At 38.7% G+C, this 17,820-nt stretch overlaps 6 protein-coding genes across 6 annotated transcripts; 4 read left to right on the top strand and 2 right to left on the bottom strand.

Moving 5' to 3' along the window:
* Positions 1-6,269: 6,269 nt before the first annotated feature.
* Positions 6,270-7,010, top strand: LOC132549537 (uncharacterized). The gene has a single exon (XM_060213477.1). The coding sequence runs from the start codon at positions 6,270-6,272 to the stop codon at positions 7,008-7,010; it is 741 nt and encodes a 246-aa protein (XP_060069460.1).
* Positions 7,011-8,403: 1,393 nt separating this feature from the next.
* LOC132549527 (histone H3) lies at positions 8,404-8,814 on the top strand. Its single transcript, XM_060213468.1, has one exon. It carries the CDS (start codon positions 8,404-8,406, stop codon positions 8,812-8,814), a length of 411 nt encoding a protein of 136 aa, XP_060069451.1.
* Positions 8,815-9,815: 1,001 nt separating this feature from the next.
* Positions 9,816-15,075, top strand: LOC132549526 (uncharacterized). Its single transcript, XM_060213467.1, has 4 exons — positions 9,816-10,108; positions 12,001-12,019; positions 13,185-13,535; positions 14,752-15,075. Exons 1-4 carry the CDS (start codon positions 9,816-9,818, stop codon positions 15,073-15,075), a joined length of 987 nt encoding a protein of 328 aa, XP_060069450.1.
* On the bottom strand, positions 10,942-11,521 carry LOC132549529 (histone H2B). Its single transcript, XM_060213469.1, has one exon. The coding sequence runs from the start codon at positions 11,518-11,520 to the stop codon at positions 11,146-11,148; it is 375 nt and encodes a 124-aa protein (XP_060069452.1). The 5' UTR covers position 11,521; the 3' UTR covers positions 10,942-11,145.
* Positions 15,076-15,889: 814 nt separating the features above from the next.
* Positions 15,890-16,477, bottom strand: LOC132549515 (histone H2B). Its single transcript, XM_060213454.1, has one exon. It carries the CDS (start codon positions 16,466-16,468, stop codon positions 16,094-16,096), a length of 375 nt encoding a protein of 124 aa, XP_060069437.1. The 5' UTR covers positions 16,469-16,477; the 3' UTR covers positions 15,890-16,093.
* Positions 16,478-16,717: 240 nt separating this feature from the next.
* On the top strand, positions 16,718-17,101 carry LOC132549512 (histone H2A). Its single transcript, XM_060213449.1, has one exon. It carries the CDS (start codon positions 16,724-16,726, stop codon positions 17,099-17,101), a length of 378 nt encoding a protein of 125 aa, XP_060069432.1. The 5' UTR covers positions 16,718-16,723.
* The last annotated feature ends 719 nt before the right edge of the window (positions 17,102-17,820 follow it).

The following is a 17,820-nucleotide window of genomic DNA, read 5'->3' as shown; positions in this document are numbered from 1 at the left end:
TTGGATATGAAGAAAGACTACAAAGACTGAATATATATCCTCTTTGAAGTTTAGAAGGATCGGGGGGGGGGGGGGTATAATAGAGGTTTTTATAATACTATGATACTACTAAGTGAGAAATACAACAAAAGGGTAACATCTGATCTGTTGCAACTGAACGACAATACGGTAATTAATTGAAATTGCAAGAAAGACTTACGGAAGTACAGTTTCACCTTTAGAGTAGTCAATATATCGGGAACAGTCTGTCAGATCGTCAAATCCACATGAATTTGAAAACAGACTTGACAAACTATGGAAGAGCCATCTAGTGGTCCAGCCTACCATGAAGGCGAATACAAGATCAGTAAACATAAGTAAGTATACTAATGACTATTGACCCTTACTGACAGCTAGTTGATTAATTATGAAATACAGATCTTTTCTTGTATCCGGATTGGGCACAAGTTACATATTGTTAAATCACATGTAAAGGTAATAATTCATAGAAACCCTCTCCACAAATAACATGTACAAGTTTTAATGATAGTGATTGTACATTTATGATTTATCAAGGAAATTGTGATATGTGAATTAAAGAAAATAAAGCAGCAAGGAGGAGAAAAAAGACCAAAGCAAATGAAAGATGAAAGAAGTGACAACAGGGTGGATAGAGTGTAATTCGGTTGATACGCTGATTGATTCAAGATACGTATGATTCTGAAATAAAAATGACATTTACATAGGAACACGGTACTCACTAGTTACTAATTCTACTGACATCGTCTATTTGTTGGTCAATATAATATGACATTCCGTGTGGTCCTTTCTCTGGTTCTCGTCCTTTTTAGGTACACGTGTACTTATCTATATGCCATACAGAGGAATTTACATATATTTTAATTCTAAACATTACGTTAACGAACAGGTGACCCTTATACATATATGTACATTGATTGTATGTGTGATGAACATTGATTGTATGTATGATGAACATTGATTGTTTGTTTGATGAACATTGAATACAAGTTGAACAAAGCAAGTCTATTGGGCGCCTGGCATCGTAAGTTTAATAATGTTAAAATATTGAATAGAATAAATGATGCTTAAACTACAATTGACAAAGTTTGAGAATAATATCCTAATTCAAGGTCACAAGGTCAAAATGTCACGTAACTTCTTCTGGTTAACATTGATTTACAAAAACGCCAATAAACTATTTGACATTTAAGCTGATGGGATGAAACTTGGCAAAATTTGTGAAAATAAACGAACTTGATCTACATCAAGTCTGTTAACAATTTTTGTACTATTTTTCTCATTACTGAAAATACCATATAACTTCTTATCATGTATATTTGATACAAAACAAATACAAATAACAAAGGGAAAAGCAATTTCGCTTTTTTAATACTAGGGCATATAGTCAATACTGTTGTCGTTGATGTCGTGTCTTCTTAACGATAGAAGATGAAAAACAATAAATACTATAAATAGAATATTTTGAAAATATTTTTCTAATGTCGCGCTGCTAAATAGCTGGCTGAAATCGAATGGGAGGTTAACACAAACTACAAACTAAAATCAAATGAGAAGCTGAATGAGTATAGTCGAGTCAGCGGGTCAAATGTCAAGGTATCATTGTTGAACCGTTTTAGCTATACTATTAGCAAATATTTTGTTATGTCATCAAGAAAATCTCACCAGAATCAGATTATCTTGAAAAAGTCTCATGACTGTAGGTCAAAGCCGTCAGGTCAAAAATCAGGGTCAAATTTTGAATGTTTTACTGGTAGATATTTTGCTTAGATCAGCTGTACCTCCAATTGTGCGACGAGGCGCATTTAAAACACACACGTTCTGTTATTTTTTTTCAGCTCAAATGCTAATCATCTCCCAATAGTACAAACTGATAATAGTAAACAAAGTAAAAAATTGTCGTTCCGGTGTGCCTTATAACACCACGTGTTCTCGTGCACAAGTCCCGCTCACAATTTCTGGGGATCCAAATCGTGTTATAGGTATACTAGATGCTATCTTTGTAAATCTTTTTCTTACCAGTAAGCAGTGATTGGTCAATTCACCCCTATGACAGTTATACTGCCAGACAAAACTCATTAAATACCCACGGTTGGTTGACGGGGTATCATAATAATCGCGGTTCACCCGGTACTGTCTGACTATGTAGAGATTGAAATATCAATATGCACAACACCGCCTCGACTGACGATGTCGGAGCATTAATCATTGTGAAGAACGGTCTTCCTCTGGCCCACCAGACAGATATATATTGGATATTGGGTAGTGCAGACACCTGTACACTTTGAAAACCACGAACAATGTTTAGTGTCGTTAATTTTTTTAATATTAGGAATTTTTTTTATAAATGATAGCGAACAGTAACAGCTATAAATGTTTGTTTATGAAGATACACACACACATATATATATTTAACATTCCACTTAATCTCTTGCCCATTTCGTCATCGATGTTGAATGGATAGAAAACGGAGACAATGCGACACTCAAAATGGAACGGTGATTTGTTTGTGAAATTCTATGCCCGCATGCATCAAACGAGTGTTTGTAGGTGACTGTTAGCTAAAATAATGTCCATGCATGGGTAGTCTATGTGTTTAGTAGAAGTAGTGTGTTAATTCTAAGTAGTTACATTTGTACATAGATAGAGAGGGACGAAGTTGTCTATTCTAAACTATATACTGTTATATACAACCCGCAGTTTGTACAGAAATACTATTTATATAGGGTATGAGATGGGATCAAAGGAGGGGTAGCGATTGGACGGGGAGGAGGAGGGGGATGAAGGAAGGAAGGTATTGTATATTGTTTATTTGGTTTGTATATGTTGTGCGTTGTCTCGTATTGTATGTATGGTTGTGTGTTGAGCTTAATTGTGTGAATTTTTACATTTCGAGTTTTAGACCTTATAGCCAGTGTTAAATAAACAGTTCTGTATGTTAGTTATCGAGAACTGTTCATCCCTATTGTTCTACCTAGCAGAGTTCAATATGCTACAAGCCAGGGTACAAGACCCGAATCCGACTGTAAACCAGACATGGCCGTTGTACCCGGAGGTTCCTGTTATGTTTGATCTTTACTCAGCGTAGGCTCTTAAATGTGGGCTTTGTTTGTGTATTTTCTTCCTATCTAGTCGTTTGTTTTAACAAATGCTTGAAGGAGCGTGTTTACTCGTGTGTGTTGTTTGATCTATTTGTACTGTTTCAGATTATTTCACAAATTCGAAAGCTGTTGGGAGGACACCACATACCTCATGATGAGAGAGTCAGTAGCAACCCTCTCTGGTACAGTCTCCCTAGGTATCCTGGAGATCTTATCTGTGCATAATGTTGTGTAGGTTTCTGATGTTTGAGAGTAGTCTCCCTTCGACCTCTCTGTTTACCTTTTATATTTTGTCCAAGTAGTTAATTTTTCTTATTTCTTCTCATGATCATTTGTATGAATTTTTTAACCATGTATTTGATCCCTTTCTTTCTGCTTTCAGGAGGGGATACGGATGTCAGTCTACCCTGCTGCGACTCCTTGAGGATTGGCGGAGGGCCCTGGATGAGAACAAGTTTGTTGGTGCTATACTCATGGATCTCTCCAAGGCCTTTGACTGCATCCCTCATGGACTGCTTCTCGAGAAGCTGACTGCCTATGGGTTGGATGAGACTGCTGTCAGTCTCATTAGCAGCTATCTCAGGGGCAGATTCCAGCAGACTAGACTGGGGTCCAGTGTCTCTGACTGGGAGCAGTTGGAGAGGGGAGTACCCCAGGGCTCTATTCTTGGGCCTCTAATTTTGGATATTTTTATAAATGATATATTTTACCATGTAAAGGAGGGTACTCTGTACAACTATGTGGACGATAATACTCTTTCCCATATTGACTCTGACCCTGTCCGCATAAGGAATGTACTAGAACAAGAGAGCAATATTTTAATAAACTGGTTTAATGAGAATGGTATGAAGACCAATCCTGACAAATTTCAGGCTATATCCATTGGTAAAAAGGCACACAACATTATTGACTCCTTTACTTTTATGGACCATGTTATTAAGTGTGAGGATTTTGTGAAGCTTTTAGGTGTAGACATTGATTTTAATTTGAAATTTGATTTACATGTGTCCAATATCTGTGAAAAAGCCTCGAAGCAGTTATGTGCATTGAAAAGGATTGGCCGTGATTTTAGCAAGCAGGGGAAAATTTTAATTTTCAAATCTTTTATTCTCTCAAATTTTAATTATTGTCCCCTAGCCTGGCATTTTTGTAGTTTTAACTCCACCAGGAAGATGGAGAAGATTCAATAAAGGGCAGTTCGTTTTATAGAGGATGATTTTACTACTCCTATTTCAGAACTTAAGAGAAACTAAATTTGTCTTATTTACATACTAGTAGAAAGAAAGCAATGGCTTGTGAAGTTTTTAAGATTGTTACAAATTTAGCTCCTGATTACCTGTGCAACCTTTTACATTGAAATCTTTTTATAACCTCAGGAGCGAAAGACAGCTGGAGATACCGAGGGTCAGGACAACCAGGTATGAGTTCATTTCGCTACGAGGCAGTCCGGGTATGGAACAGCCTGCCAAACCATTTCAGGAAGGTGGATAACTATCCAGAGTTTACCAGGCTGCTGCGTACCTGGGATGGCCCCGTGTGTTATTGTAGTATTTGTTCCTGTGCTTAGGTATGCTTTATGTGTCATTTAGTTTTGTAGTTTTGCTACATTATCCTGCCTGGCTTTTTATATATGTGTGTGTATCTTATTATTTGACTTTTATTTATTATTTGCTACCCATCTGTATTTTCATTTAATCTGTTGCATGGGAATTTTTACTTTGTATAACCAGCAGTACTAGTTCTGACGTTAATTTCCTAGTCATAATTTTATTTTCATCGTTTCTCAGTAGTTTTAGCTTACACTATATTAGTGTATATTATGTCAATTTTTACACTTTGCTATATTAGCATGTATGTATGCTACACCTCCTTTGGTGTTTTACTAGTATATATATATGTAGAAATACTTGAGTGATATTCTAGTTTTCTATATTATGTTACGTAAATCTCACTTTTATTGTTCTCCTCTCTGTGATAACTATTATATACTACTGAGTTATCATGTCAGTCTTATGTTTTGCTAATTTTGCATGCTAGTCTGCTGTGATATATGTCTCTAATTCTTATGTCCCATTTGTTTACTTGTCATGTTCTGTTTTTTATATTGTTTGTCGCAGAAATAGTGCTACAGCGCTAATGTTGTCTCTGTTATATATATGCGACACTAAATAAAGTTTTTTGAATCTTGAATCTTAGGAATTCGAAGAGCAGTCTATGCATTAATCTTTCATTTTCACGTGATTTTTAAACCTGGTTGATGGATGTATATTGGATTTTTATTCTTTTAAATTCGGCAACGAGATATTTTCTTTCCTGATATATATATTTTTCTTCAAATTGGTTTTTATACATTCCTTCTTTATCATGACAGAGAACATTGTTGTAAAATGGAAAATCAAAAGAAACATAATCTACACTAATCCACTAACTAACTCTAAGTTCAGGTTACCCCTTACCCACCTGCTGACTTCCTTTTATCTCATAGGTTGACACAGGTATAAAGGTGGGCTCATTTCCCGAACACCAACTCTATATTTATATTATATTATATTATATTATTATAATATAGCTAGTGACACAGTATTAAAACATCTAGATGTAATACAACACACAGCCTTAAGGGTAGCGCTAAGGGCCATCAAAAACACCAACAGCAATAGTTTACTAGCAGAGGCCGGCGAAACAACATTAACACTTAGGCGAGAAAACCTTACTCTAAAATACTGGGCTAAAACCCAAAATCATGGGGATAGGTTCTTACTAAACAAAGCAATACAAAATAGTGAAATACCTGTTACCAACATCAGGGCTCCCTATCCTTCAGAAATACTTAGATTAAAACAGAAATATGGTTTAGAAGGTGTCAAGATCTCCCGCAAACAAGATTTCCAAGTCCCGTGGTTAAAAACATCACCAAACGTATCGCTATTACTGCATAAGACGTTAGATAAACACCACGACCCGATAGGCGCAAAACACCTAGCATTAGAGTTGATAGATAAGAAATATTACAACTTCGTTAAATTTTATACCGATGGCTCTAAAAATCCAACCAATGATAGAGTAGGGATAGGTATATATAACGATACATATAACATCAGAAAATCTCTCCGACTAAGTGACAGAGCCTCGGTCTACACAGCTGAACTCATGGCTATTCAAATAGCATTACTAGGTATTAAGAAAAACCACACCAAATTTGAACGAGTAGTCATTCTTTCGGACTCCCTCAGCTCCTTACAATCCTTGACAACTGGAAATAGCAGTAGACCTAAACTGCTTAATGCAATTCATTATATGATCACCGAGATCGATCAATTAGGAATAGATCTAAAATTCGAATGGATTCCATCTCATGTCGACATTTTAGGTAACGAGATAGCAGATCAACTCGCTAGAGCAGCCTTAGGGTCACGTGATGTTCATCTAAATATAGACTTGAGTGTATCAGAGGTCGTCAGTATAATCAATGACAAAACTCAATTGATAAGGCAGGAAAATTGGTCGAAATTAACTAATAACTGGCTCTATTCCATCGAGAGCAATGTTAAGATCCAACCTCAGTTATATAGTTATAATAAAGTAGAGGATACTGTTATCACTAGACTTCGATTAGGCTACACCAAACTCGGTCATAACATCAACCGTATTAAAAAGGAAGTCAGTCCATATTGTCCAAACTGTGGTGAACCGGAAACCATAGAACACATTCTGTTCGAATGCACCACCCATGACAACTTTAGATCAGTTTTCCAAAACCAAATTGAGCATATAGACAATATGAAATTCGATTCCAAAACGGTACTCAACCCTCCAAAACAACATAGAAAATATGTATTCGACCAATTAACCTCCTATCTAACGGATATTGATTATATTGATAAAATCTAGGAAAGCGATATAATTATATATATATATATATATAAAAAAAAAAAAAAAAAAATCAAAAAACACACACACACACACGCAATATACGCAATTATGAGTCCACGTCCAGTATAGAATAAAAACACAAATAGGTACTACTTGTAGATCGTACAACCACTGCTTACTATAACTGGATAAACAGTGGACGTATTCGAATCTACATGTCCCCAATGGGTGGTCAGTAACCTATGGTAGGTAGGGAAACCAGGATACACAGCCCTCTGTAATTGACTTTACAGGGAGGTGTATTCAACACTGGACACAGGACTATAATTTCACCACCTCACACATACCAACAATACCCTTTAATACATGCCAATAACACACACCACATCCCTTAGCAGGGGACATTGTAAAAAAAAAAAAAAAAAAACATTAAGATTCCCCCCCCCCCCCCCCCCCCCCCATTTTTTTTTTTTTTTTTTTTTTTTTTAAACCATACCCACAACACCACATACATACACAAAAACATCTCCTACATAAATATAACATACACTGGGCCGAAACCCAAAGCCAACAACCATTACAAAATCTCTTCCACCCTACCTTCCACCTTCTAATATACAAATCCCTGCTCTAGTAGGGTAGACATGTAGACGATTATACACAGTAATCTACAGTCTCCCGAACGACATCGATTGTATAATAATTCACATTTATTCTCACTAATCCCAAAAATCTACGCTAACCCAATTCCAGCACATTCTTTACATCACCCCATCACATCCACTCTCATAACTGAACTTAATAACACAGTTCCCCACTTTTAAAAATCCACTCTAGACCAGCATGACTAACCTTGTCAAATGGTGGCTAGTAATCCCATCTACAAATAACAAACCTACACCAGCTAACAAGCTAAACCTATTTTCCAATTTCCGACTTTCCCATACACTCTCTCCCGCTATCTTCTAAAACTTCTTGTCCTTCGGAAGGGACGTTAAACGGGGGTCCGGTGTACAGTGAGTCACGCCGTGCACGTTAAAGAACCTCTGCTGGTTTTCGAAAAAGAGAAGGCTAACTGCTAGCCGCCACAGAGCATAGGTTTATATTAGGGAAATATAAAGTGAGACTAGAGTAGGACTAGGCGTTTCTGTGACAGTCCAAAATTTCCCCAGTTTTTTTTTTTTTTTTTTAAGGTATAGATATAGTCAGATCTGTCCTCCCCATATTAGACCTGTTTGGTGATTACTAAAAAGCGAAATTGCACACCCTAAAGCCTCGGCCCTACCAGCCCCCTCCCCCTTAGTGTCCTAGGCTCGGTTATAACCGGAACAAGGACGTTAAGCTAAAAAAAAAAAAAAAAAAAAAATCTCTCATTCTATCGTTGAACTCCGACAGGAACACAACAACCGAAATGGCTCGTACAAAGCAGACCGCTCGTAAATCCACCGGAGGAAAGGCTCCACGAAAACAGCTGGCCACAAAGGCTGCTCGTAAGAGTGCACCAGCCACCGGAGGAGTGAAGAAACCTCACAGGTACAGGCCTGGAACAGTCGCTCTCCGAGAAATCCGTAGGTACCAGAAGAGCACCGAGCTCCTCATCAGGAAACTGCCATTCCAGCGTCTTGTCCGTGAAATCGCCCAAGATTTCAAGACCGACTTGAGGTTCCAGAGCTCTGCTGTTATGGCTCTGCAGGAAGCCAGCGAAGCTTACTTGGTTGGACTTTTCGAGGACACCAACTTGTGCGCCATCCACGCCAAACGTGTCACCATTATGCCCAAGGATATCCAGCTTGCCCGCCGTATCCGAGGAGAACGTGCTTAAGCTGTACACTTTGTAGCCCACATACCAAAACGGCCCTTTTCAGGGCCACCACATCTCACAAAAAGTCCCATTAATTGCTCGATAATACGCAATTTGAATTGTTAATAGACATGATTATGAAATGATTATTACGGTGGTGTTTTTAGCAAGCATGAAATAAATGCTTGAATAGATAGGATTGTGGTAATAAAATGAGATGATTATTTGAAATGGTAGGGTATGTTTTTCAAGGTTTGGCTATTGAGTGTTAATTTGGTGTTGTTTGTTGGTTTTTGTAATTGGTGTTGTTTGTTTTAGAATGTATTTAATGTTTGTAATTGTGTGTTTTGTTGTTTTTGTTTGTTTTGGTTATTTTGAGTTTTTTGTTTTGTTTTTTTTGTGGTTGTGTTTAATGTTTAAAAAAAAAAGGGTTAGGTTTAAAAAAAAAAAAACAAAGAAACAAAAAAAAAAAAGTAATAAAAAAAAAAGGGGATATAATATATATTAAATTGGGTGGGTCGCGTGCTTTGGGTACTGGAGATCGTAATGAATTTTGGATGTATTCATGTTATGCATGATATTATACACAATTATTTACTTGGCTAATTCAATATAATAATGATAACAACAATAACAATAATAATAAGAAGAATAAGAATAAGAAACATAACAAAAAAAATAGGTCTTTTCACCATGTGGTGAAAAGACCTAATAATATACACTATGATGCTTTATTTGTTGACGGTAAGTATCGGTTTACAGCGTTAAATTCATCCTCATTTGATTATTGATTAACAATGTTTTGGGACATGATATATGTATGCACTTTATTCACAAATACTGTTAAGTACACACTGCTTTATCCCGTACAACACGGCTAAGGAGAGTGTAGTTATTTTCGACCAATGAAAACCGCGCTTATAAAAGCGGAGAGGTCTTCTCACACGGCCTCCAGATTTGTATATAGCATGGGTGATCTGCGCTACCGGTTCATTTTCAGTCACTGCTAGCAGTCTGTAAACATGTCTGGAAGAGGTAAAGGAGGAAAGGGACTCGGAAAGGGAGGTGCCAAGAGGCACAGGAAGGTGTTGCGTGATAACATCCAGGGTATCACCAAGCCTGCAATCCGTCGTCTGGCTCGCCGAGGTGGTGTCAAACGTATCTCTGGTCTGATCTACGAAGAGACACGTGGTGTCCTCAAAGTTTTCCTTGAGAATGTTATCAGGGATGCCGTCACATACACCGAGCATGCCAAGAGGAAGACTGTCACAGCCATGGATGTCGTCTACGCTCTCAAGAGACAAGGACGTACCCTGTACGGATTCGGCGGTTAAACACTGACTACCTAGAACAGCCAACCAACTCAAACGGCCCTTTTTAGGGCCACCAAAATACCCAAAAAGTATTTGTATAACGCCTCGAATACATACGCCACTCATTTCTATTTGCAGAACAAGTAAGACTTACCTAGGTTTCATTTGCATGCAAACCCGCTGATTCCTGTTGTTCATTATCATTCATAAAGGAACAATAGTATACTGAGAAACGTTCAACGAAACAGAATGTCAATAATACAATACCTCACGTACTTTCCTTCTCTTCACTGTAGTACGTTTGCATTGTTATGAAATGACACTTACAAGCAAATAAATACAACAGAAAACAAATACTTACCAAACTATCAATTTCATTTTATTTTCTTTCCTTTCCATTCCATTCCATTCCATTCCATTCCATAATCATATCTATTCAGATTCAATTCGATTCAGTTGATATGTAAATATTTTGGCTGTGTTTTATCATTGAAATAAAACACGGCCTAATTCTTATAAACTTATGCACACTTCTCCATAAATACACAGAACATGGGTTGATCTTAGATCGTTTGCAATTAATACATGAAAATAAAGATAATCAATCCATACACTATTTCGTTATTGAGCTATAGTACATGCATTCGTAGTTTTGAAATAAGGTTTTACCAAATTATATCATATCAAACACACATGCACATGGAACCATGTTACAAGGTGGTATTATTTCGTCTTTACTTTAATCTAAATGTAAATCAATCAACACTAACTTACCAACAACTCCACATGATATTTGGACGGATATGTTTTCATATATTTCATTGCTATATGATGATTATATTTCTCATTCGTTTCCTTACTATAGCAGTTCTCTTTTACATATTACAAACAAATCACACGACGACACACACTGAAGCAAGTCAAGTCTTACGCAGACAAAGCGTATAATTTTCGAGAGATCACAGGGCTTTTTGAGGAATGTGGGTGGCCCTGAAAAGGGCCGTTTGGTTGGTTTGTTGTAGTAAACTTTGCTACAAGTTTACTTGGAACTGGTGTACTTGGTGACAGCCTTGGTGCCTTCGCTGACGGCGTGCTTAGCCAATTCACCGGGGAGAAGGAGACGGACAGCAGTCTGGATTTCCCGACTAGTGATGGTGGACCTCTTGTTGTAGTGGGCCAGACGGGAAGCCTCAGCGGCGATTCTCTCGAAGATGTCGTTGACAAAGCTGTTCATGATGGACATGGCTTTGCTGGACACTCCGGTGTCGGGGTGCACCTGTTTCAACACCTTGTAGATGTAGATGCTGTAGGATTCCCTCCTCTTCCTCCTCCTTTTCTTGTCAGTTCCACGACTGGCCTTTGCCTTAGTGGCGGCCTTCTTTGCTCCTTTCGAACCTACTTGTTTAGGGCCCATGTTGCTAGTACGACGAGTGCCGATACGAATAACACACAGCCCACCACAAACCCCTCTTATATACCATCGCCCTCTCAGGTAGGATCGAGTCTTGTAATGCCCAAATCACTCGAACCTTACACGTTCACTGAAAACACCCCCTACTTTACGCTCGTTGCAATTTCGATCCTACCTTGGGGTATATAACGCTTCATGATGTGGCCGACCTCTCATTCTGCTTAACACTGTTGACAGTAACTAGCCGATCGTATCAAGATGTCTGGACGTGGAAAGGGAGGAAAAGTAAAGGGAAAGGCAAAGAGCCGATCATCCCGTGCAGGGCTTCAGTTCCCTGTCGGACGTATCCACCGTCTGCTCCGTAAAGGAAACTATGCCGAGAGAGTTGGTGCCGGTGCCCCAGTCTACCTGGCCGCTGTCCTCGAATACTTGGCAGCTGAGGTGTTGGAATTGGCAGGAAACGCTGCCAGAGATAACAAGAAGACCAGGATCATCCCACGTCATCTTCAGTTGGCCATCAGAAACGACGAGGAGTTGAACAAACTTCTGTCTGGTGTTACCATTGCACAGGGAGGTGTCCTCCCCAACATCCAGGCCGTCCTTCTCCCCAAGAAGACCCAGAAGCCAGCCAAGTAAACGGCCTTTCTGGAGCTTCACACCAAAAACAAACGGCCCTTTTCAGGGCCACCCACTTTTCTCGAGAAGTGCCTGTTTGATAGCACTCGAAAACTTACGCATGCTTTATAATCTAATCACATATCAAATCAAATCAAAAAAAAGAAATCAGACACGCCTTACACTTCGAGGTGCACTATAACACTGTTGATAACAAAAATTAATAATTGTACATGTCTAAATCATTCCACACTGCACCGTATGAAATATACACTGTCCTAATCACAGCTTTGTTGTTGTTAATATTATTATTAATAATATTATAATTATCACCATCATCATAAGTGCTAGTAGTTGTTGTTGTAGTAGTAGCAGCAGAAGTACACTTATTGTTATTAGTATTATTATTGTTATTATTTTTACCACACATATATAGATGTATACACAGTGGGTTGGAAGAATGAGAGATAACAAACACAGCGGAGAGGTCACTTATCGTGTTTATGTAAGACGTTACACAAAAACAACTAAACAAAAACAAAAGAAACAAAGCACAGTAATTGGAAGTATTTAAGATTTTGAGCCATGTCAATGCAATGTGGAGAGAGAGAGTACATATGTAAATAACCGTTGCACACGTTTAACTTCATATCTTGTTGTACACGTGTGTGTTTACCGTTATATTTGTTGTGTTTGTTTGCTGAAATGAAATGTCGAACTGTAATGTTAATTACTACACTAAATGCGTAATTATGTACAGACTGTCATCCTATGCATGTTATAGATATTGTCAATGATGAGTTGTAATCAAGTTCTTTACAATTGATCGAGGAAATGACATGTTTTCTTGACACGGTTTCAAGACAACCTAGGTAGGATTGAAACTTGGCGGAATGTACATGCCTGACGGCCAGTCGACGACCGTCTGAACGAACCAATCAAAATTGACTTGACACATTACACTACCCAATCGCGACCATCGTCTGTAGCGTAGCGGGGAGGACAAAAATAGGTGACTGGAGATTTCTCTCATTCTATCGTTGAACTCCGACAGGAACACAACAACCGAAATGGCTCGTACAAAGCAGACCGCTCGTAAATCCACCGGAGGAAAGGCTCCACGAAAACAGCTGGCCACAAAGGCTGCTCGTAAGAGTGCACCAGCCACCGGAGGAGTGAAGAAACCTCACAGGTACAGGCCTGGAACAGTCGCTCTCCGAGAAATCCGTAGGTACCAGAAGAGCACCGAGCTCCTCATCAGGAAACTGCCATTCCAGCGTCTTGTCCGTGAAATCGCCCAAGATTTCAAGACCGACTTGAGGTTCCAGAGCTCTGCTGTTATGGCTCTGCAGGAAGCCAGCGAAGCTTACTTGGTTGGACTTTTCGAGGACACCAACTTGTGCGCCATCCACGCCAAACGTGTCACCATTATGCCCAAGGATATCCAGCTTGCCCGCCGTATCCGAGGAGAACGTGCTTAAGCTGTACACTTTGTAGCCCACATACCAAAACGGCCCTTTTCAGGGCCACCACATCTCACAAAAAGTCCCATTAATTGCTCGATAATACGCAATTTGAATTGTTAATAGACATGATTATGAAATGATTATGAAATGATTATTACGGTGGTGTTTTTAGCAAGCATGAAATAAATGCTTGAATAGATAGGATTGTGGTAATAAAATGAGATGATTATTTGAAATGGTAGGGTATGTTTTTCAAGGTTTGGCTATTGAGTGTTAATTTGGTGTTGTTTGTTGGTTTTTGTAATTGGTGTTGTTTGTTTTAGAATGTATTTAATGTTTGTAATTGTGTGTTTTGTTGTTTTTGTTTGTTTTGGTTATTTTGAGTTTTTTGTTTTGTTTTTTTTGTGGTTGTGTTTAATGTTTAAAAAAAAAAGGGTTAGGTTTAAAAAAAAAAAAACAAAGAAACAAAAAAAAAAAAGTAATAAAAAAAAAAGGGGGTGGGTAGGTGTTGTGGTTTTGGTTTGTTTTGTTGTTGTTTTGATTTGATTTGCATATCCCGCCGAGCGGAGCGAGGCGAAAATTTTTTGGGGGTGATTTTTTTTTTCTCGGAGTGTTAGTTTTTTGGGGATGTGTATATATAATATATATTAAATTGGGTGGGTCGCGTGCTTTGGGTACTGGAGATCGTAATGAATTTTGGATGTATTCATGTTATGCATGATATTATACACAATTATTTACTTGGCTAATTCAATATAATAATGATAACAACAATAACAATAATAATAAGAAGAATAAGAATAAGAAACATAACAAAAAAAATAGGTCTTTTCACCATGTGGTGAAAAGACCTAATAATATACACTATGATGCTTTATTTGTTGACGGTAAGTATCGGTTTACAGCGTTAAATTCATCCTCATTTGATTATTGATTAACAATGTTTTGGGACATGATATATGTATGCACTTTATTCACAAATACTGTTAAGTACACACTGCTTTATCCCGTACAACACGGCTAAGGAGAGTGTAGTTATTTTCGACCAATGAAAACCGCGCTTATAAAAGCGGAGAGGTCTTCTCACACGGCCTCCAGATTTGTATATAGCATGGGTGATCTGCGCTACCGGTTCATTTTCAGTCACTGCTAGCAGTCTGTAAACATGTCTGGAAGAGGTAAAGGAGGAAAGGGACTCGGAAAGGGAGGTGCCAAGAGGCACAGGAAGGTGTTGCGTGATAACATCCAGGGTATCACCAAGCCTGCAATCCGTCGTCTGGCTCGCCGAGGTGGTGTCAAACGTATCTCTGGTCTGATCTACGAAGAGACACGTGGTGTCCTCAAAGTTTTCCTTGAGAATGTTATCAGGGATGCCGTCACATACACCGAGCATGCCAAGAGGAAGACTGTCACAGCCATGGATGTCGTCTACGCTCTCAAGAGACAAGGACGTACCCTGTACGGATTCGGCGGTTAAACACTGACTACCTAGAACAGCCAACCAACTCAAACGGCCCTTTTTAGGGCCACCAAAATACCCAAAAAGTATTTGTATAACGCCTCGAATACATACGCCACTCATTTCTATTTGCAGAACAAGTAAGACTTACCTAGGTTTCATTTGCATGCAAACCCGCTGATTCCTGTTGTTCATTATCATTCATAAAGGAACAATAGTATACTGAGAAACGTTCAACGAAACAGAATGTCAATAATACAATACCTCACGTACTTTCCTTCTCTTCACTGTAGTACGTTTGCATTGTTATGAAATGACACTTACAAGCAAATAAATACAACAGAAAACAAATACTTACCAAACTATCAATTTCATTTTATTTTCTTTCCTTTCCATTCCATTCCATTCCATTCCATTCCATAATCATATCTATTCAGATTCAATTCGATTCAGTTGATATGTAAATATTTTGGCTGTGTTTTATCATTGAAATAAAACACGGCCTAATTCTTATAAACTTATGCACACTTCTCCATAAATACACAGAACATGGGTTGATCTTAGATCGTTTGCAATTAATACATGAAAATAAAGATAATCAATCCATACACTATTTCGTTATTGAGCTATAGTACATGCATTCGTAGTTTTGAAATAAGGTTTTACCAAATTATATCATATCAAACACACATGCACATGGAACCATGTTACAAGGTGGTATTATTTCGTCTTTACTTTAATCTAAATGTAAATCAATCAACACTAACTTACCAACAACTCCACATGATATTTGGACGGATATGTTTTCATATATTTCATTGCTATATGATGATTATATTTCTCATTCGTTTCCTTACTATAGCAGTTCTCTTTTACATATTACAAACAAATCACACGACGACACACACTGAAGCAAGTCAAGTCTTACGCAGACAAAGCGTATAATTTTCGAGAGATCACAGGGCTTTTTGAGGAATGTGGGTGGCCCTGAAAAGGGCCGTTTGGTTGGTTTGTTGTAGTAAACTTTGCTACAAGTTTACTTGGAACTGGTGTACTTGGTGACAGCCTTGGTGCCTTCGCTGACGGCGTGCTTAGCCAATTCACCGGGGAGAAGGAGACGGACAGCAGTCTGGATTTCCCGACTAGTGATGGTGGACCTCTTGTTGTAGTGGGCCAGACGGGAAGCCTCAGCGGCGATTCTCTCGAAGATGTCGTTGACAAAGCTGTTCATGATGGACATGGCTTTGCTGGACACTCCGGTGTCGGGGTGCACCTGTTTCAACACCTTGTAGATGTAGATGCTGTAGGATTCCCTCCTCTTCCTCCTCCTTTTCTTGTCAGTTCCACGACTGGCCTTTGCCTTAGTGGCGGCCTTCTTTGCTCCTTTCGAACCTACTTGTTTAGGGCCCATGTTGCTAGTACGACGAGTGCCGATACGAATAACACACAGCCCACCACAAACCCCTCTTATATACCATCGCCCTCTCAGGTAGGATCGAGTCTTGTAATGCCCAAATCACTCGAACCTTACACGTTCACTGAAAACACCCCCTACTTTACGCTCGTTGCAATTTCGATCCTACCTTGGGGTATATAACGCTTCATGATGTGGCCGACCTCTCATTCTGCTTAACACTGTTGACAGTAACTAGCCGATCGTATCAAGATGTCTGGACGTGGAAAGGGAGGAAAAGTAAAGGGAAAGGCAAAGAGCCGATCATCCCGTGCAGGGCTTCAGTTCCCTGTCGGACGTATCCACCGTCTGCTCCGTAAAGGAAACTATGCCGAGAGAGTTGGTGCCGGTGCCCCAGTCTACCTGGCCGCTGTCCTCGAATACTTGGCAGCTGAGGTGTTGGAATTGGCAGGAAACGCTGCCAGAGATAACAAGAAGACCAGGATCATCCCACGTCATCTTCAGTTGGCCATCAGAAACGACGAGGAGTTGAACAAACTTCTGTCTGGTGTTACCATTGCACAGGGAGGTGTCCTCCCCAACATCCAGGCCGTCCTTCTCCCCAAGAAGACCCAGAAGCCAGCCAAGTAAACGGCCTTTCTGGAGCTTCACACCAAAAACAAACGGCCCTTTTCAGGGCCACCCACTTTTCTCGAGAAGTGCCTGTTTGATAGCACTCGAAAACTTACGCATGCTTTATAATCTAATCACATATCAAATCAAATCAAAAAAAAGAAATCAGACACGCCTTACACTTCGAGGTGCACTATAACACTGTTGATAACAAAAAATTAATAATTGTACATGTCTAAATCATTCCACACTGCACCGTATGAAATATACACTGTCCTAATCACAGCTTTGTTGTTGTTAATATTATTATTAATAATATTATAATTATCACCATCATCATAAGTGCTAGTAGTTGTTGTTGTAGTAGTAGCAGAAGTACACTTATTGTTATTAGTATTATTATTGTTATTATTTTTACCACACATATATAGATGTATACACAGTGGGTTGGAAGAATGAGAGATAACAAACACATGTCAATGCAATGTGGAGAGAGAGAGTACATATGTAAATAACCGTTGCACACGTTTAACTTCATATCTTGTTGTACACGTGTGTGTTTACCGTTATATTTGTTGTGTTTGTTTGCTGAAATGAAATGTCGAACTGTAATGTTAATTACTACACTAAATGCGTAATTATGTACAGACTGTCATCCTATACATTTTATAGATATTGTCAATGATGAGTTGTAATCAAGTTCTTTACAATTGACCAAGGAAATGACATGTTTTCTT

The sequence above is a fragment of the Ylistrum balloti genome, unplaced genomic scaffold (assembly GCF_031769215.1).
Source record: "Ylistrum balloti isolate Yb309-2 unplaced genomic scaffold, AGI_CSIRO_Ybal_v1 Utg370064, whole genome shotgun sequence".
Classification (NCBI taxonomy): Eukaryota; Metazoa; Mollusca; class Bivalvia; order Pectinida; family Pectinidae; genus Ylistrum; species Ylistrum balloti.
Note: the sequence above shows the minus strand (reverse complement) of the source record. Positions and strands in the feature narration are given on the sequence as shown.